The sequence below is a fragment of the Balaenoptera borealis genome (genome assembly GCF_965194805.1).
Source record: "Balaenoptera borealis genome assembly, chromosome: 4".
Taxonomy (NCBI): Eukaryota; Metazoa; Chordata; class Mammalia; order Artiodactyla; family Balaenopteridae; genus Balaenoptera; species Balaenoptera borealis.
Genome location: NC_138861.1, coordinates 84,837,599 through 84,857,922, shown reverse-complemented (window position 1 = coordinate 84,857,922; position 20,324 = coordinate 84,837,599). Strand labels below are relative to the sequence as shown.

Genomic DNA, 20,324 nt, shown 5'->3' with positions numbered 1-20,324 from the left:
GAAGAAGTGACTAGTTTTGACATGGTTGCTAACGAAGTCATCAAAAAGGTGACATTTAAGTCAGATCTTGGAGGATGAGTTTAGTACATTTATTTACCACCAACCATAATTCTTCAAAGTATTACACACAATGAAATTTAGACTTAGTCTTTGTCCAATTGATTTATTGCATTTTATATATTAATAGATATATATTTAAATACACATAATATCATCAAAACTATTATTAACCCCTGATTTCTAAGTCCCAGGCAAGGCAACAGGTGCTTAATCAAGAAAACGGAGACTCAGAGAGGTTAAATAACATTTTCACTTACGTAACATGTGGCATCTATGAAATGTGCCCTTCAGGGAGCTGAACTGACCAAGGGCCCCAGCAGTTGTGCTCTGAAATCCATTGCCATGTTTGCATTGAACAGCATTTCCCACTGGGCTGCCCCCAGCCAGTTACTAAATACGGCAGGTATACAGCAGGAATACTAAGGCAGGCTTGTTTCTAGGAGACCCAGGACTCTTCTGGTAGCTGACTTAGGTTCACGGACCTTCTGATGGCCTCGCTGAACCTTCCTTGGACTGAAAGGCAGCCTACAACAAGGTTTCTACCTGACCTTCCTTTTCCTCTCTTCACTCAGGTCAGACTTGCATTGTGCTCTGATTGTTTTCCCAGCATTTTCTCTCACAGTCATTTCCCTAATAAAATCCTTGCACCTTTAATTCAATCTTGTTGTCTGTTTCTCAGAAGACCCAGACTGTCACACTGAGTTTGACCTCAAAACCCATGCTTTTACAAAAATAACTAAATACGGATTAAGTATCTAAATGTAAGAATGACAACTATAAAACTTAGAAGAAAACACAGGCATAAATCTTCACGACCTTGGATTAGGCAACGGCTCCTTAGATATGACACTAAAAGCACAAACAACAAAAGAAAAAAACAGATTCATTAGACTTTGTCAAAATTAAAAACTTTTGTGTTTCAAAGGACAGGTTCAAGAAAGTGAAATGTTAACCCACAGAATGGAGAAAATATTTGCAAATCATATATCTGATAAGTGACTCCTATCTAGAATATATAAAGAATTCATAACTCAATAGTAAAAAGAGAAACAACAATTTAAAAATGGACAAAAATCTGAATAGACATTTCTCCCAAGAAGATGTCCAAATGGCCATTATGTACATGAAAAGATGCTTAACATCATTAGTCATCAGAGAAATGCAAATTAAAACCACAAGGAGATACCACTTCACACCATCTAGGATATCTGTAATCAAAAAGTTGGAAAATGACAAGTGTTAGCAAGGAGGTGGAGAAATTGGAACCCTTTTACACTGCTGGTGGGACTGTAAGATGGTGTAGCTATCAATACTTTGGAAAACAGTTGGTAGTTTATAAAAAAATTTAAACATAGAGTTATCAAATAACCCAGCAATTCTACTTCTTGGCATATGCCCAAGAGAAACCAAAACATGCGGCCACACAAAAACTTGTACAGGAACGTTTAGAGAAGCATTATTCATAATAACCAAAAAGTGGAAACAACCCAAGGCCCTATCAACTGATGAATGATATACAAAATATGGTATAGCCATACAGTGGCATGTTATTTGTCCATAAAAAGGAATGAAGTACTGATACATGCTGCAACATGGATGAACCTTGAAAACATTCTGCCAAGTGAGAGAAGCCACACACAAAGGACCACACCTTGTATGATCTCATTTATATGAAATGTCCAGAACAGTCAAATTTATAGAGACAGAAAGTAGATTAGTGGTTGCCAGGGCTTGGGGGCATGTGAGGTTAGGGGGATAACTGCGACAGGGCATGGGGTTTCCTTTTTGGAGGGATTAAAATGTTCCAAAATTAATGTGGTGATGGTTGTACAACTCTGAATATACTAAAAAACACTGAACTATACAGCCTAAGCGGGTGGATTGTATGGTATGTGAATGATATCTTAAGAAATCTGTTACCAAAAAATCCATGCTCTTTGAATACATTAATCCCTCATTTGGCATTTACCATATATTGTCTTATAGTTTTTTTCCTGATCAAAATGTTGTTTCACACCTCCCAAATAGTGATGATGATCTCTGAATTGTAGGGTTTCTTCCAGATTAGTTTTCTTCATTATATTTTTCAGATTTTTTCCAACAGGCATTACTTTTATGTATGAAAACTAGACTATACAGAAATGAAAATTCTGTGTGTCCCTTTGTGGATTCTTCTGATGCTAGTACAATCTCTTACACATAGTAGGTGCTTAACAATGATTTGTAAATATTATTGATAATGACGCTAGGTTTGAACTCTATTATGGATTTAAGTCTTTAGGTCTTCGGTAACGTGTGAATTTGTTATTGGTAGCAGAGTTCAGGAAAAGCAGATGTCACCTTGTGATTATAAACCTTAAAACACTTAAAAAGTACTGAAAGAAAAAAATATGCTTTAGTACGAATGCCAATTTTGATAGCAGATACTTCAGAGATATGGTGGATTTAACTTTTATACTCGTTTTCAAATGGATGCAGATATATCATTTGGGTCAGCGGGCTTCCCCTACGCCTAGTCACTTCATGCAGTGGAATCGGCCCAAAGTGGCATCTCGTGTCAGTGTGCTGCATCATTTTGTGAATTATTTTACTTTACCATGTTTCTTCATGGAGACAAGGTCATCTTCTGACTATATTTTACTAACCCTTTTCCTCTGCTTACCTTCTTCACTCTTCTTTATAACTTCTCCTCCCTCTCGTCCTTTCTGGAAGGCAGGACGGGAGGGAAGCTCAGCTGGCTTGTCCTGAGCAGTAATTATATGCCAGGCCCAGTTTTGGTCCTTTCACATTCAGAACTCCTGTTTGCTCCTCACAGTGATTTGCTGAAATGTTGCCATTTCAACCTCATTTGAGATGAGGAAACTGAGGCACATACAGTAAGCGGCAGAGTCTGGCCTGGGACTAGTAAGGCAGCTTGGTGTGCAGTTAAGAGCAGATCTGGCGCCAGGCTGTCTGGGCTTGAATCAGGGTTTCACTGCTCACCAGCTGTGTGACACCCCTCTCAGTCCCCTGGTGTTTTCATAGGGATGGTAATAGTGTATCTTACAGGGTTGAAATAGGGAATAAGTTAGTCAATTATTTGTAATGCACTTAAAACAGTGCCTGGCACAATTCAAGTGCCATGTAAGTGTTTTAAAAGTAAATAAACTAAAGCCTGTCTGACTCCAAAGCCAGTAATAGTGGAATTTCAGGCCTGCTTTTTGTTCCATTCTCCCATTATAGCAGCAGAATTAGACAAAGGCTAAACTTGGACTCTGAACAGGAAAGAGACTTAGCTGCTGAGGCACCCATGGACTTCTCGCCCTGCCCACTGTGGTCTGGCACCCCCCATCTCACCTGTCTCTCCCATGCTATCATTCCCACCTGATTCTTTGCTCACCACACTCCAGTAACGCTGGCTTTCTGTGGGTTCCACGAGCCCTACCAAGCTTACTTCTACCTCGAGGCCTTTGCACCCATCTGGAAATGTTTCTCCAGAGTTTTGCATGATTAACGTCTTCCTCATTCATGTCACCTCGTCACGTCATCTTGTCAGGAAAACCTTCCTTGATCATCATTTGGGCTCTCAGGCAAAACAGCAGGCGTGCTCACATAAAGGTGGCTGAGAAGAGTTTATTAAGAGACTGTTAGCAGGGAGTGGGCAGGCCAGAAACCAGAATAGGATGGGGAAGGCTTTACCCCCACTGGGCCTGGGGAAGTGGGGTGGCACAAGAGGAACCGGGAACCTTCAGAGAACCCAAGGAGAGGCCCCAGACAGAGTGGCAGCCTTGGCGGAGTGGTGCTGCCAATCCCCGCAGCCTTTTGCAAAAGAGGCAGCAAAAATACCCCCACTTCCCTCTCCTCCAGCCTGCTGACCTCCTGCCTCCCTCCCATCACCAGAACCTGGACTCACAGGCCAGCCTCCCAGGTGAAGGTGGAGAGGCAGTCCGAAGTTAGCCAATACTCTCTTCCCAGGTCATAGTCGATCTTTTCTCCTCTTTTATCTTCTTAGCATATATCACTCTCCACCATTACCTTCTTTTGTTTTACCCCATTCCTTCTAGAATGTAATGATTTTGAGGGCTGGATCCAGTTCTTCCGTCCCCTTCCCTTCCCTTTTTTCATCTCTGTGTCCCCAGCGCATAGTAGGTGCACAATAAAGATGAGTTAAATCAATCAACAGACTGGGACACAGGTAGCTTGCCCGCAGAGAAAAAAGTTTATAAGGGTCGTTTATCTTTTTTTTTTTTTCTTACAAAAAGATCAGGTGACTGAACATCCCTAGCATCGGGTCAGAGGGCTGCGCCTCTTGCCCCCCACTTCTGCGGCCGTGAGTGGGGGACAGCAGGTGCGGGCGGCCACTGCTAGGCTGCGGCAGCGCGGGCTCCCCCGGGACGCGTGCGCCCGGCTCGCCGCGCGTCTCCCAGGTGCGGCCCGACCCGCTCGCCCCTCCGCAGCCGGCGCGGCGCGGGGACGTGCGGGGCGGCTGCCCGAGTCCCTCTCCCAGTCGCGTCGTGGGCAGGGAGGGAGACACCCAGTGCTCACTCTCGGTTATTTTTAGTTGGTGGCTGACACCCCCGCCCCGGAGGGGGTGGGTGGAACGGGCAGAGGAGGTGGGGAGGAGGGAGCTCCTGGCGCCTCCGCGCTCGCTCCCGCGGGGACTCACGGCGCGGCCGAGCCGGGCGGCGCTGGGAACAGCTGCGGCGGCGTCCTCGGCGGCAGCGCGGCTCTCCTCCGGGACCTGCTCCGCGCGGGGGAGGGGCGGGCAGGGGAGGAGAGCGGGCGGGCGGGCGGGAAGGGGCGGGGAGCGCGCTCCTGCGGCGTCGGCGGCGGCGGCGTCGGCGGCGGCCGTCCTCATCCCGGCGACCCAGCGCTTGAGTGGACGCGGGGCTTCGCAAATGGCTTGTGCGGCTCTCGGTCTGGAAGCTCTTCAGCCCCTGCAGCCTGAGCCGCCTCCCGAGCCCGCCTTCTCCGAGGCGCAGAAGTGGATCGAGGTAGGTGCCCGCGGCTGGCGGGGGCCTTTGCAGGGGCAGCCCGGACCCACCGACCCGCACACACACGACAGGTCCAGCCTCGCCTCCCCCCACTTTCTTTTGCCAGCTGCTCCGGCACCCGTCAGGCACCCGTCAGGGCCTCGAGCGAGCTGCGACCCCCTGACGCTTTGGCACTGGCGTCTCGGGTGAGAATGGGCGCGAAGGGGGGACACTGCGGTCTAGCTGTGCATGTGGGGGGCAGGAAGCGGTCCCCTGAGCCTCCATCCCTCCTGCCCGCCAGCCGCGCAAATCTCAGCTCCTGCCGCTTCCAGGCGCTGCCAAAGGAAGCGCAGTGCGAGCAGAAGCGCCGCAAAGCCTCATTATGCGCGAGCCCCCAGAGTCCTTGCCGACGCAGCATGTCGGGGGTCCTGCTCCCAGTCCTACCTCCGCCGGTTGGCTCCCCCTCCCCGCCCTTCCGGAGCGGAGTTGTGCGTGTCTCTACGGAAGCGCATACCCACCGGAGCCTCTGGCTGTATTCCTGGCACCGGGTCAGGTGTGAGGCTGGCACAGCGCAGAGGGCCGGGGAGCCTGCAAGACCCACCTGCGAATGCGCCATCCGCAGAGACGTTGCCCAGCCATTGACAGCTCCCACTCCATCGCAGAGGCGGTGGAACGGGCTCCCAGGTGCTGGGTACCCGGCCCCGTTGGCATATTTCACTTCTTAAATGACTCGGTGGCAGGCCAGGGAAATCACTGGAGCTCTCGGCTCAGTCCAGGAAGCGCTCGCTGGGCGATCCTGATTCTCGATGTTTATCTGTAGATGCAGCTTGGTGGCCCTGCGCTCCCGAAATGAAGTGTCTGCGGGGGTCAGGACGCTAGAAGGGTGTGAGCAGGGAAAGGTGACCCATTATGATACGTGCAGTGAGCCTCTGTTTTGCGGCTGGCGGCCTTTCTTGAGGCTTACTGGAAGGCGAATTTGACCCTCTTTTCCTCAGGGACAGGCAGCTCTCCCTCCCTGGTAGTTCAAAGGAAGAAATGTACCGCTAAGTCATGATCCAGCAATGGTGAAGCCTGTTAGTACTCAGACTGTCACTTAGTGACACCCTTGATGCTGCTGGGGTAACAGAGCTACGATGGTACAGATTTAAATCTGCTGAGATGCCTGGGGAAGCCACCCTCACTTAATGCTGCTCTAATGCTCCAGCCACAGGCCTGCACCTTACAGGGTTAACCTGCTTCATACAAGCAAGAGTGTCAGGCAGAGTTTAGAAAGATCTATTTAAAAATAGTGTTAAAGAAACAGAAGAATAAACTCGAGGCTCTATTGCTAAAAGCCCCAGTCGTGTCTCTCATAATTTGATGGCTAATGAGCAGATGAGAAAAAGACCTTGGCTTTTTATTTGTGAGATGTGGCTGGCACGCCTTGGGCTGTGACAGGTGCTTTCTCTGTGCTGCATACTTGGGCTCACAGGACATACAGGAAGCATTTGTAGTCACTGGCTTGGTTGAGAGTTGGAGAGCTGTGTTTTTCAAGTTCTTGAACTTTAAAATTCTCAGGAGAGATTTTGGATGTGGATGGTGATGAGGGGAGGGTATAAGAGCAGAGCACTTTGCGGTTCTTGAAGGCAAGCGGTTTATTCCCCATTTCCTTAATTGTAAGTAACACGGGCATACATACTATACTTTAAAAAAAAATGTATTGTGGGATAAGTTACACACAGGAAAGTGCACACATCTTAAGTGCACACCTCCATGAATTTTCACCTAGGTATATAGTACTCTAGCCTCCACTTAGATTATGATCTAAAACATCTTCTTCAGCCCAGGTCACAGTCTGTTTTTAAGTGGTGGTATATTTCAAGCTAAATATTATGCAGTGCAGAATATCAGCTTTTGTCCTGGTTCCACAGGCTTAAAAACAAGAAGGGCTTCCTTAAGAAAGCAGAGCCCCATTGGGCCCTATAGACAGTTGGGCATTGTTCTTGATGCTTTACCAGATCTACCAATTTGAGAATGTGAAAGCCGTAACGGGCAGTGCATGGCTATAGGACGAAGCAGCCGTGGCGCTGTGCGTGTGCATTATTGAAGGGGCCTATCTCCTTTCAATCTCGGAGTTGGGTTTCACGGAAAGGAGAGCTTCCCCCTCCTAGGCTGTATAAAAAGGTGTTTGCTCCGGGGAGAGACAGAGACTGTCCCTCTTGCTTCCCGGAGATTCCTCTTGAAATGTAAATGCCGCGTCTGCAAACCGGGGGAACCCAGGAGCAGTAACAGATGGTTCTGCGCGCAGTTGCCCAGTGAACAAAGATTCCTCGGCTAATATAGCAATAATGTAGTACTTAGTGCGAGCCGAGTTCCCAGGGGGACTGTTATCTCGAGGCAATTGCATCTCCTTTAGGGGCCCCGTTGTCTTCGGCAACATCCTCATTGGTAGGGCTTTGTTTTTCACTTTTGTTCAGTTGGTGATTAAATTTCCCACAGACTTTTTTTTTTTTTTTCCTTTTTCTTTTGAGTAGTCAGGAATTTCACCCTTTCAGAAAAATGTTCCCTTGGGTGCAGCAGGTTAATAAACAAACTTTGCAGTTTTTCTCTCCTCTTCAGTCACTGGTCTTCCTTGAGTCATGGATTGGTGAGAAAACTGTTCATTCTTAATAAAGGTTCAGGGAACAAGCTCCAGGAGATAACTTGTTAGTGAGGAGTTTCTCTCGGCCTGCAGTCTTGGCTATTTGAGGGCTGTGTTACTGGGCAGGAAACGGTGGCCTGGGAACCGTGCCCCCATCTCACCCCACCCCCAGCTTCTGCCTTGGCTGGCAGAGGTGAAAGCCCTGACGGAGGTCACAGGCCAGGTGGGAACAGTTCCATAACACTTCCAGCGACTTTTTATAGCCGTCCGAGCAGGCTACGTGTCTTAATGTGGCTTTGGGGAGACTCCTGAAGGAAACAGCAAACTTCATGTATTAACTCTGGCTACCAGCAGGCAGGGGCCTAATTTCCTTCCACATTCCTTCTCTAGAAGGCCTTCCAAAGCAAAGGGGCAGTGAGTGCAGCACAGCGGTTAGAGGTCAGGCTTTGGGGCTGGGCAGCCTGGGTTGGAATCCCAGGTGTATTGCCTTCTAGCTGTGTGACATTGGACAGGCTGTGTTTCCTCTCCTTTTGGTCCTAAATAGTTTCTCCGAAAGCTAGCGCTAGTCGTTAGCAACAACAAAAATAACAGAGATATTGTTCAAAGCATCTGTAAAACAGGGGTACTAATAGTAGCTTACCTACCTGGAAGGAGTGCTGTGAGAATGAAATAAGTTAATACATTTAAGATGCTTAGAACAGTACGCAGCATTTAGGAAGTGCCGCTTAAGTAGTGGTCATTATTATTATTACCATTATATTACTACTGCTATTAATATCACTACTACCATAACTACTATAGTACTGCTACTATTACCACTGCTATCTTTATTAATACTGTTATTGCTATTATTGTTTTTGTTTCTATTGTTGTTAATAACAACTACAGCTGATTTTGGAAGAAAATCTTCAGAACCCTGAGTTTTTTAGTGTAAAAAATATAATTCAGTTGTCTACTGACCTAATTCTATTGTCTTAGCTTATTAGCTCCAGATACCTGGACTATAGGTGTTGTGTGTTATTCTGACTTGAGTTAAAAGAGATTTAGGCATCAGAGGAAAACCAGTAATACCAACTGATAAGATAGTCCATTAAGGTTTAGAAAATTATTCCTCAATACTGTGTTGACTATTTAAGTTTAACGCATAGTCTTTGTTAACCAAACTCCAAGGAGAATGCTCAATTCCTCTCTTCTTGCAGACAATCCAACATTAAATCGTTAAACAAACGGTGGTTGTCTGAATATACAACTCCAGTGTAGCAGTGTTTTGTTCATTGACGTTGTGTCAACTCCCCCTAGAAGAAGAATAAGTCCCTCGTTTATTTTCCTTCCTCCTTCCTCCCTTCTCTTTCCTCTTTCCCTCCCCCCCCCCCGCCCCCCTGTGATGGTAGTTATTGAGTTACAAGACTATGTTAGCAGGTAGATAATTCTAATTTTCTTGGTCTCCCCCCTCCCCTTTGCTTCTCCACCCGCAAGAGTATTTATCTGTTCTAATCTGTAGTTCTTCTCTGCAATGCCAAACACTTTCTGGAGAAACAGATGTCGCTTCAACTCAGTTTCAGTTGTGATTTGGAGCAAGTTGCCAGGCCTTTAGGGAGGGGTTGGAAATTTCAACCCAACTCAGCCTTACTTCTCAACTTGAGACGTTTCTGGACTCCTTTAACTTTAATCATACCATGCCTGTGGGGCTTGGTGCTGCATATAATCTCATTTGTGACCTAATCCATATTTCACATGAGTGGGAACTAGTACTGGGAGGGATCAGTTCATCATTTTGGGTCATCTCCCCCTGCTCACATAGAATTGTTTTCTTATTCAACTGGGACCTGCTTTTGAAGATTAAAAGCACCGAGGGTACCTTAGCTCTCCAAGACTGAAAGCTGTTGTATTGTTTGGCAGTTGGGAGAATTTATCTGTAGCCTTTGAGAGAAATGTAGCATTTGGTGGCCAGTAACATACGACATTTGCGATGTAATGATGAATGAACATATGCCATAAGTTATATAGTCATTCTAATTCTCCTCCTCTGTCAGGACTTGATGACTCTTACATCATTTTACTACAACAAAGATTTAACTTTGCATATGGTTCTCTACTCTGCATGGAGAGCTAGGGAAGAGGAAGAAAGACTTTTCTGGCTAGCTCAAGAAAGGAGTGGTGGTCTGAATAGATATGGAAATGAGAGCAGGCAGCATCATTCTCACAATGACATTTAAATAGTCTGGCTTGTTTGTATACAGGGCTGCTATGACACAATGCTGTCACGTGGTAGGAGAACAGTGAGGTCCCACAGATTTGGGGAAAGGGGAAGTGGAGTGGGAGGTGGAGCTGGCTCTTCTGGCCCCAGCATCTCCCTGGAAACCAAGTTTGCATCAGGCAAGCTCCAAATGAGCAGACTGAGCTCTGGCCACCAAGAGGGGGGTAGAGTGGGGTGTGTGTCCCCAGCAACTGGATCTCTGGGTCCCCGGCTCTCTATTGATGGATGACAATGGAGCCATGATGTGGACATCTGGCCGGTGATTCTGTGAGTGGCAGTTGGTGCTAGGTGGGACCAGGCAGCTCCTGGAAATTGGCCTGGAAACTTCTCTTTTTGCTTTGGACTATCCTGAAACCTAAAAGTGTCATAGCTAGGGGTAACATGATAATGATAAGGATGGTGATGAAACCAGTGCTCATGATGATAATAGCTGATATTTATTGAGTACTTACTATGTGTCAGGCACAGGGTGAAAAACTCATTAATCCCTTATAAATAAGTAATGTTATTATCCCCATTTACAGGTGAGAAAATATCTTCCCCAAAGTCACAAGTAAGTGGCAAAACTAGGACTTTAATCGAAAGCATCCTTGCTTAACTTCTACAAATATATGTACCCAGATATCCAAAATTTATAGCTGAAGACACTGTGGCTTCCAGGAATTAGGAGACTTGCTCAGGGTCACCTAGTCAGGAAGTACTGGTTAGAGTCAGGATTCGAAACCCAGGCTGTCTAACTTGGAAGCCCTTGTTATCTTTTTTTTTTTTTTTTAATTTTTATTGAAATATAGTTTGATTTACAATGTTGTATTTGTTTCAGGTGTACAGTAAAGTGATTCAGTTATACATATATATATATAAACATATATATATATATATTTTTTACATCCTCTTCCATTATAGGTTTTTACAAGATATTGAGTATAGTTCCCTGTGCTATACAGTAGGTCCTTGTTGGTTATCTATTTTAAACATAGTAGTGTGTATATTTTCATCCCAAACTCCTAATTTATCCCTCTCCCCCCCTCCCTTTTGGTAACCATACGTTTGTTTTCTATGTCTGTGAGTCTATTTCTGTTTTGTAAATAAGTTCATTTGTATCCTTTTATTAGATTCCACATATAAGCGGTATCATATGATATTTGTCTTTCTCTGACTTACTTCACTTAGTATGATAATCTCTAGGTCCATCCATGTTGCTGCAAATGGCATTATTTCATTCTTTTTTATGGCTGAGTAATATTCCATTGTATATATGCACCACATCTTCTTTATCTGTTCATCTGTTGATGGACATTTAGGTTGCTTCCATGTCTTGACTATCGTAAACTGTGCTTCTATGAACATTGGGGTGCATGTATCTTTTCGAATTATGTTTTTCTCCAGATATATATCCAGGAGTGGGATTGCAGGATCGTATCCCTTAATGCTTCCTACATTTAGGACCATGTGTGAAAATTCCTGTAGGGACTGAGCTTTCTGTCCCTCTGACTGTGCAGAGGTTCCCCCCACCCCTGCCTTTTTTCTGAGCCATGATGTGGCTTTCAGAAGCTATGGCTCCCTAGTTTGTTTTTCTTTACAGTTTGTACCTTTCTGCTGCCAAGACTGAGGGGCTGTCCTCCCTGGGACAGACCTTACATTGGGTGAGGGAGGGGCGGGACACCAGGTAGGTGGTGCTCGCCAGGCCCTCAGGCAAGAGGAATCAGGCTCTGCGCCTTTGCTGGCTGCCTTCACACCTCACTTTGCTAAGGCGGAACTGGGCAATGGCATTGTCTGTAGTTCAGGGTTGCTGGAATCCGGTTTCTGTCTCCTGTTGTTACAGCTCCCAGTCACTCCATTAAAAGTTTTATTAGGGCAAATGGCCAATAAGTAAGTAGTTAGTTTAAAAAATTTTTAAAAAGCTTGCTGATTCCTTAACGTATGATTACTTAAGAGGACAGATATTCTAGAATATTTTATGTTTATGATATTAGGGACTGTGGCTCTCTTGTTACAGTTTTACCTCCAGTGGCTGTTCCATATGGGGGTGCATAATTGCATCGTCCATGTGTGCTTTAGCATTTTCTAATGGAGAAGTTGAGTAGGTGTATTATTCCATACTTTACCTTCCCCAGAGAGTTTGAGTAAAGACCTACTACCTGTGTGATCTGTCTTGTGCTCCAAAACACAAAAGGCTGTGGGTGCAAAGGGCCATCTCTTCCCCATGCTGATGTGTTTAAGCGCTGTCGGCACATCTGTCTGAGGCCTTTACCACAGCTCCTTCACTCTTACCTGAGAGTTCTCCTGTTTGGACAGGAGCTCACCTGGGAACAGTTTTGTTGTTGAGTTCAGCCAAGAGGCAGGTCCTTCCAAGAGAGGAGATTGGCGGCCTCTCCTGCAGGTATCCCGGTCCCATCCTGAAGAACTGAAGGGTCTAAACAAAGTAGCTCTGTGACTTCTGGGAATCTTGGCTGTGGTCAGCATCCCTGTCACCTACATTCCAGTCTAACCCTAGTCATTTCAGCCTTTATTTTCATGGTTAAGGACTGAATTGCTTAACACTGGTTGATTTTTTTAATGTGTAAAAGCATCCAACAGTTTTCTACTTTAATAGCGATATCGAAACTTTTTTTTTTTTAACATTGGTGGATTTTTGACTAAACTACTTTCATTGGAGCTAGATTTTTTTATGTTTTTGAAGCCCAGTTCACTCTTCTGTGATTTAGAAAACTGTGCAATACAATTGTATACTATTTCCCCTCATTTGTTCCTAAGAATGTGTGTGTGTTTACTTTTGAAGCAAAGGAAAGGTATCAGATAGGATCTTTTTGTGAGGGGAGGGTAGAGTGGGAAAAAGGAGGACTTCAGTGCAGTCAAATGAGGAAAGGAAAGGATAATAGAACTTTATTTTTAAGTAATTGAGAAATATAAAAATAGCCTAAATTAGAGGGTTACTAGAAGATACAGGAAAAAAAATAGTCCTTGAAAAAAAGTAGTCCTTATAAAAAGAATGATGGAATATTGGAAAGACTTCTTCCTGGACACAGGGAGATGTTATATCTCTCTTTGCAAGGAAGAATGATGTCATGGAGTTCAGCTCTGTTGTGGTAAAATTCCATGTTTGCAGTGTTGAAAACAGTATTCCCAAAGAGATGTCCTCGTGTAGCTAACCCTGATGGGGTGGCCATCGAATCTCAGGGAATTATCTTTGGCATAAGGGGAAAAAAACAAGGTGACGTAGTCATAAAACATGCACCTAAGGAATATCTTGGCTGACACCTTTTCTCACTAAACTTATGCTATCAGCAAAACTGTATCCTTTTATTTATGCTGGGACCTTAAGGATAGAATATTGGTTAGGCTGAGAAAGCTCCATGTTTCCACGGCTCTGCATCCTGACTGTGACAGTTACAGCCATTGTAGGAGGCAGCTCGGCTTCCTGGTCAACCTTAGAAGTTAGGAATGTACCCCACCCTTCTATTCCTAAATAGCCCATTAGGAGACCATGTAAGAATAGACCTACACTTGTTTTTGTTTTTTATAAAGGTCAAGGGCAGAAGGGCTTTAAAAAATTTTTACATCCCAATACTGTTATAAAAAAGTCCTCAGCCTTATTTTTTACCAAGTGGGGCACTAAGTGAGGAATTGAAGTTATTTATTGTGGAGTAGACGGCTCTCTTTTCCTCTCCTAAGAAATATTTTAAAAAATGATATTCAAACAATTATTTTATTATAATGGGAAACTGAATGAAGGCTAGGATAGGCTCAGTCAAATGGTTTAAGATATGAAAATAATTATTTGGGATGCTTGGCTGTCACTCACTTATAAGTTCACTTCAGTGTAAACACTAAAAATAAGCATTAACGGTGAAAATAAGCATTAATGTGTGGAAGTGTTTTAAACAAACTTTAAAATTCATTTCCTGTAAAGTGTTAACTAAGCTCCAACCATATACCAGGCATAGTGCTGGGAACCAAGGTTAGGTGGTGAACAAAATAAACATGATTCCTGCCCACAGGAAATGCACAATGTAGTTGTGGTGTGTGGGGGGTAGAGCTTAAACAATAAATTCATAATAACAAATTGGGATAATTGCTATGACGACAAAGAATGGGGGACTTAAGAGAAGAAGACTTTAGGCAGACAAGGACTCATAGTGAAAGTAATATTTAAGCTGAGATCAGCGAAGGGTGCTGAGCAAGGGAATTAGATTGATGCTAATTTATTGAGATAAGAGCTTGTGTGTACACACAACACATGCTTTTATGCTCTTACAGTTTTCCAGGTGTGTTGAAGGTGTGTATGTAGGGGAGGGGGCGGAGAAGGGAACTGAGTCAGAAATTCTCAAATATTCTTGCCGGCCACTCAGAGTGGGGTTTGCATGATGGTCTACATACCGCTTAGGACCAAGACACAATAAATCAAGAGACCCTCTTCTAGGAGATATGGCAGAGAGGACTTTGGGATTTACATTTGAGCTTGGACTCTGGGATTAAAATTCTTGCACAGAATAGGGGCTGTAGACGCTGCACTCCACTCTGAAGTGAGAAGGGGCTGCAAGAAACCTGCCTACTTTTCAGTGAGTAAGCAGAGCAATTTTGTGTGAGACTTCGGGTGGTGACCCACAGATGTCCTCTGATTTGGGAACTTGTCTCCCAAATTCCTCTGAAAGAAGGTGCTTTATAAACTAATAAAGTCACATGTCATCTGGGAGCCCCAGAAATTGTAAACTCTGTGACTTAGGTTTCTTTTACCACTAGATCCTCTTCCTCATGGTCCAACATGGCTGCTAGAGATTCATCATCACGTCACCTTTCCAGGAAGCAAGATGGAGGAAGGGAAAATGAAGAGTGCATCTTTTCCTTATAAGACTTTTAGAAAAGTCTTCCTGACACTTCTGGTTCCATTTTACTGCCCAGAATTTCAGTAACATAGCCGCTCCTGATTGCAGGGGAGGGTGTAATGTTTCCAGGTAATAATCTGGGTTCTATTCCTTAGGAGAAAGGGGAGAATGGTGGTTGAGGTAGGGGAACCCTGGAGTGCCCCTTCTCCACTTCTCCAGGGACAAATCCTTCCAGACAGGGCTTAAATATGACTGCCTCTGAGGCAGACTCCCTGATTCCTTTAAGCCCACTAATCCTTCTCTGTGCACACCTGACATTTAGAATTCACCTCTATTAGAACATTGTCATATTTCATTGTAATGAATATATGGTTGCTTGGGATCTGCCTACTTTGATAAACCCCACAGCTCTTGTGGCCAAGGTCTGGGTTCTTAGTGATCGTCCCAGTCCTCTTCAGTTTATTCACTTTGCTCCCCATTAGGGCCTCAGAGCCATATTCCCCACTGCCCGAGAGATTTCTCAGTGAGCTTGTGCCCAGCTACGATTGCCTGATTGGCACTTGGACTCTGCCGTGGCAGAGAAAATAGACTCTGTTGCTGCCCTGACAGGAAGCAAATTTTTTTTTTTTTTTAAAGACTGATTTAAAAAAGCAGTTTACCCAATAGTTGCCTGGAGACAGTCAGTGATTGGACACTTGGAAAGTGATTCCACTCTTGGCTCTTAGGTAGGTGATATCAGTGGAAGGAATTATTTAGGAGGCCACCCTCCCCCTCAGGTTGGACTGGTGCAGGGCTCACTGCACTTGGCATTTCTGTCTGCAGGGCTGGAGAGCAAACATCTCCTTTCTTTAAATAAACATGCTCCCCAGCATTCTGCCCCAGGACTCTCACCTCCTCTTTCTCTCCCCACCTCAACCAATCAGTCAGGCTCCTCTCTCTCCCCTGTTGTAGGATCTAGCTAAAGAAAAAGCACGTAGGAATTTTATTGTAGTGGTCATCTGTAGGAGTTCTTATTAGATAGGTATTTTTAAAAGGACAATACCCCGTAAAAACTAATGACCAGCAGCTGGTATTAATAAGGGACTATGGCTATGACCATTCATTGTCATGACCCAATGGAAACACTGAGAAATGGCATCCTCTCTGCCTTTCCTACAGAAAATTAAAAAAGGAGCTTGTGGAGCTGAATGTTATCAACCAGCAGATGTGGTTGCCGCCTGTTTCCTCAGGAACCTTGCAAGATGTCATAAATAGGAGGGGTGGGTGACAAGTGGAAGCCTGATTCATCATGTTGCAAGAGTTGACGGAATGTGATAATGTAGTGATAAGGTAGCTAGTTCAGTGACAAATAAAAATAATAATAGTTAACACACTTCTAGAGCACTTATCGTGTGGCATTGCTAGTCTAGGTGCTTGAGTTACTATATAATGTAATGTGCCCAGCAGATAAGGTGCTTCTGAGGTAAGCACCATTTTATGCCCATTTTATCAATACATGACGGGAAAACTGGAGTACAGAAATGTTAATTGATTTGCCTGAAGTCACATAGTTAATAAGTGGCAGAGCTGGGATTTGAATCCAGGCAGTTTTGTTCCAGAGCTTGAGCTTGGGCTGGTGACTGCTATGCTCTAGAAGTAAAAGCAAAACTTCTAAAAGGATCATGATCCCAACTATCTAAGCAAGCAGGTGACCTGCCCTCCCTCTGGCTTCCTCTTTCCCTCAGCAGCTGTTTAGTGGGCATCTTCTGTGTGCATGGTACTGTTAGTTGCTAGGAAACAGTTCCATCTCTGTGATTCCTGAGCACATTCTGTGAAACTGGAGCCCTTTCATTGCTTTTCAAAAGATAAATTTTGGCAGGCGAATGGTTACGACTATGCTGAAAAACCATTACAGGAGCAGAATAAACCATAGCCGATGGGTGGAACTATTTTTACTTCCTTTCTCTTCACCAGTCTCTTTCCCTCTGGTTGAGACCTGGCTCCCCATCTGTGTTCAAGTAGTCCTGGAACAGAAATTATTACTAACAGGAGGAAGAAAAGCATGTGTAGTTAGTGTGTGTTCCTGCTGGCTGCTCTACATTTGTCATCCTACTTAGTCCTTGTGTAACACATATCTGTTGCCCACCGAACCAGTTCAAGGGTCTTTACTGTGCCTGTTCCAGTAAGTTTTAGTCATGTTAAGACTGGCAGGCAAGTTGGTCAGGACTCTGATCCGATGTGGCTCCAGGGCCGTTAAATGATGCCCCTCGCAATGGTACTTCTCTTGGCTCACACATCTGGTACCTCCTGGTCGCAGCTCCACTCTCAGACCCCTTACCCGGCATGGACCCCTGGTCTTCTGAGCAAATACGGTTGGCTCTGCTATAATTTATGTTTCCGTAGTGTGAATTATCGCATATGCAATTGAGAAGTAGGGTGTGATGCTTTTAAGATGCAAGTTGCAGTGGTTTGTGTGAGATTTTTCTTAGCACCTTAGTATTTTGCATCACCAATTAGCAGTAATTGAAAGCAAAGGAGGCTGTGGAAGTGAAGGGGGGGGCGATGGCACCTTGTTCTTGCTCTGGGCTCCATTTGGCTTTGCACTTATTAAAAAGTCTGATTTATCTTATCTCCATAACGCAGCAGCTTCAGTCTTTCCTCACATGCTTTCCATACTGCACCCTTGCCCCACCCCACCTTTTGGGTAAAATTCCCACATTTATTCTATAATAGGATATAGAAAACATCTTTTTATCTGTGCTAGTAATTCTCAGTTTCTTATTGTTTTTGTTAGTGTTCTGGTTACAAAGTTGAATGGGATTTGAGCCTTCTGCCCCAACTCTGAATTTTCCGTAAGCCCTGTTATATTTTAGTGTTTGATTTTGCAAAATATGAGGTTTTTGGTTGTTTGTCTTACTTTGGGACATTATTGATTCATTTTTAGGAATGTGCGTTGTTGTTTTATAGTAGAAATACTTGGATCTTAATGTCTTGTGCAGACTTACTGCCTCTCACTCACAGGCTCACACACACACAGATGTATAAAACAACAGCTGGAAGATTCCTGATGCTGGAACTGAGGATCTTGGGTCCTAAGGAAACATTTTTAGGAACTTCACATTTCCTATCTACTGTCAGATGACCTTGGACAACATTCCTCAGAGAAGCTCCTACTGATTTTGGAGAGGTAGTGCATTTTTCTTCCTGAGGCATTTTTCTTTAGGATTTTATGCCTTGGTAGTACTTAAAGCAGCGTCCTTCTCCCCAAGGGAACCTATGAGAATTATTTGTTGTGGGTGAGAAGCTCTTGGAAATGAGGCGAGTTGGAAATGAGGAAACTGAGACTTGAGGGTAAGTGTAGGTGGTTTGTCCGGAGGGTTGTTGGCTTCTAGGCTGTGACTCGTGTGGCCTTCCTGAGCCAGTATATACATATTGGCAACCTGTCTCAGTTTGGGACGTTATTCGTTCATTCATTATATATTTACTGAGCATATCCTAAGAACTCAGGAGTAGATGAGACAAACATGGTGCCTGCCCTTGTGAAGTTACACTCTTCCAGGAGAGACAGACCCTGAACACAGAGTTGTGTGTGTGTGTGTGATGCACGTTCAGAAAGGGAAGAGCAGGTTGTGTGGACATGGAGAGGGTTGGGCCTCCTTTGGTCTGTGGGGCCTCAGGCAGCCTCTCTGAAGACGTGCTGTCTAAGCTGAGGCCCAAAGGATGAGCAGGGACTGGCCAGACAAAAGAGAGCAGGAAACGGTGTTCCAGGTGGAGGCTGAGGGATGTGTGAAGACTCCAAAGAAAGAGTTGGAGGAGCCCAGTGAGGTGGGTGTGTCAGGGCGAGGGAGGTGCGGGATGAAGCTGGAAGGCGGGGTGGAGGGAGGGCTGCTCAGCCTGGTGCAGGCGGTAGGAGTCCTCAGGGCTGCCTGGCCTTGGCCTGGGGCCATGGCTGGCTCTCTCTTGGACGACAGGGATCAGATTTTCTCCACACTTCCTCAAATTATCATAGTTCATGATAATAATTTATGAGGGCTTGGGACTTCCCTGGTGGCGCAGTGGTTAAGAATCCGCCTGCCAATGCAGGGGACACGGGTTCTAGCCCCGGTCCGGGAAGATCCCACATGCTGCGGAGCAACTAAGCCCTGTGCACCACAACTACTGAGCCTGAGCCCTAGAGCCCGCAAGCCACAACTACTGAGCCCACGTGCCACAACAACTGAGGCCTGCGCGCCTAGAGCCCGTACTCTGCAACACGAGAAGCCACCGCAATGAGAAGCCCGTGCACCGCAATGAAGAGTAGCCCTGGCTCGCCGCAACTAGAGAAAGCCCGCGTGCAGCAACGAAGACCCAACGCAGCCAAAAATAAATAAATTAAATAAATAAATAAATAAATAAAAACAATTTATGAGGGCGTATCGCCTATGGCCCTATTCTAAGCATTTAACTTCTCAACCATCGTGTGAGCTAGGTGCAAACTCTTATTACTCCCATTTTACAGAGAAATAAGTAAATAGTCGAAAGTCACACAGTCATTAGGTGGTGGAGCTGATCTTCAAACCCAGGCAGTCTGGCTGCTTTACCTCTGCTAGTAACCACCATGCTGTGTGATGTGATACAGGCTCGTCACCAAGGGCAACCTTGAAGGATATTGGTGAGGGGGGGCAGTAGTGAAGAGGTGGGGTGGGGTGGAGATGGGGATGATGCCCCAGGATGCTGGAGGCCCGTGTTGGCTTTAGAAATGTTTTCAGTATTTTTAAAGAAACTCCCCAAATGAATCTCTTTACCCAATACACTGCTTGACAGTTGCTGCTACCTGGAAAGGAGAGTGATTTTATCCAGATGAGACCCTAGGCATCTCTCTAACCCTACATTCTAATGCATATGTGGTCTTGGTTCCCAAGTGGCCTGATGGACCCTGGGGTTGCTCTGACATAATAAACCACTGAATTTTAACTTGCATCAAGAGTTGTGAATTGTATAATGTGTTAAAAATTTTTTTTTCTTATTCATTTGGCTTTTATTTGAGTGTGTTTAGTAATTTTTTTCATTCAAACATTCTTTTGTGTGTTTTAGTTAGTATTCTGATGATTGCAACAAACAGAAATCCAACCTAAACTGGCTTTAGAAAAAAGATGGTGTATTGGCCTATTGATAGTCTGGAGGTAGAGTCCTACTTCAGATGAGGCTGACTCAGCAGCTCAATGGTATCAGTAAGGACAAGGATTCTCTCAGCCTTTCAACTGTGCTGTACGTTGCATGGCTTTATGCTCTGGCTTTATGTAATGTATCCTTGCCTGCCCTACACCATTCCAGAAAGTCCAGGCTTTTCCATTTGAGGACTTGGCGGGACAAGAGCAATTCCAGTCCTCATATTCTCTTTACACCCTCTGGCCAGAGAAAGGAGACACAGCCCTCTTTCATGATTACCAGGGGAGTGGATGAGTGGGTTAGCTGAAGTCAATCGGGGTCCACCCTTGTCCATCCCTACCACTGGCTGCTACCCAACAGTGAAGTGGTGAATTCCCTAAAGGAAAACCTAGGGGAAGTAGATGATGATGAGATCACCAATAAACGTTACCAGTATTTTAATTAAAATGCGATAATATATAGGAATGCATACGTGGGTGGCAAGA

At 44.9% G+C, this 20,324-nt stretch overlaps 1 protein-coding gene across 24 annotated transcripts in view; it reads left to right on the top strand.

Annotated features, from left to right (window-relative positions):
- Nucleotides 1–213: 213 nt before the first annotated feature.
- The window catches only part of LIMCH1 (LIM and calponin homology domains 1), a 356,840-nt gene continuing 336,729 nt past the window's right edge, over nt 214–20,324 (top strand). For 5 of the 24 annotated variants that reach the window (XM_082390436.1, XM_082390432.1, XM_082390435.1 and 2 more), the window contains exon 1: nt 3,689–5,033. In XM_082390436.1, coding sequence (XP_082246562.1) covers nt 4,938–5,033 — 96 coding nt within the window. In that variant the 5' untranslated portion in view covers nt 3,689–4,937. Of the gene's footprint in view, nt 5,034–20,324 lie in introns of all 24 variants that reach the window. The other 19 variants (XM_082390444.1, XM_082390434.1, XM_082390423.1 and 16 more) reach the window with 14 other exon arrangements.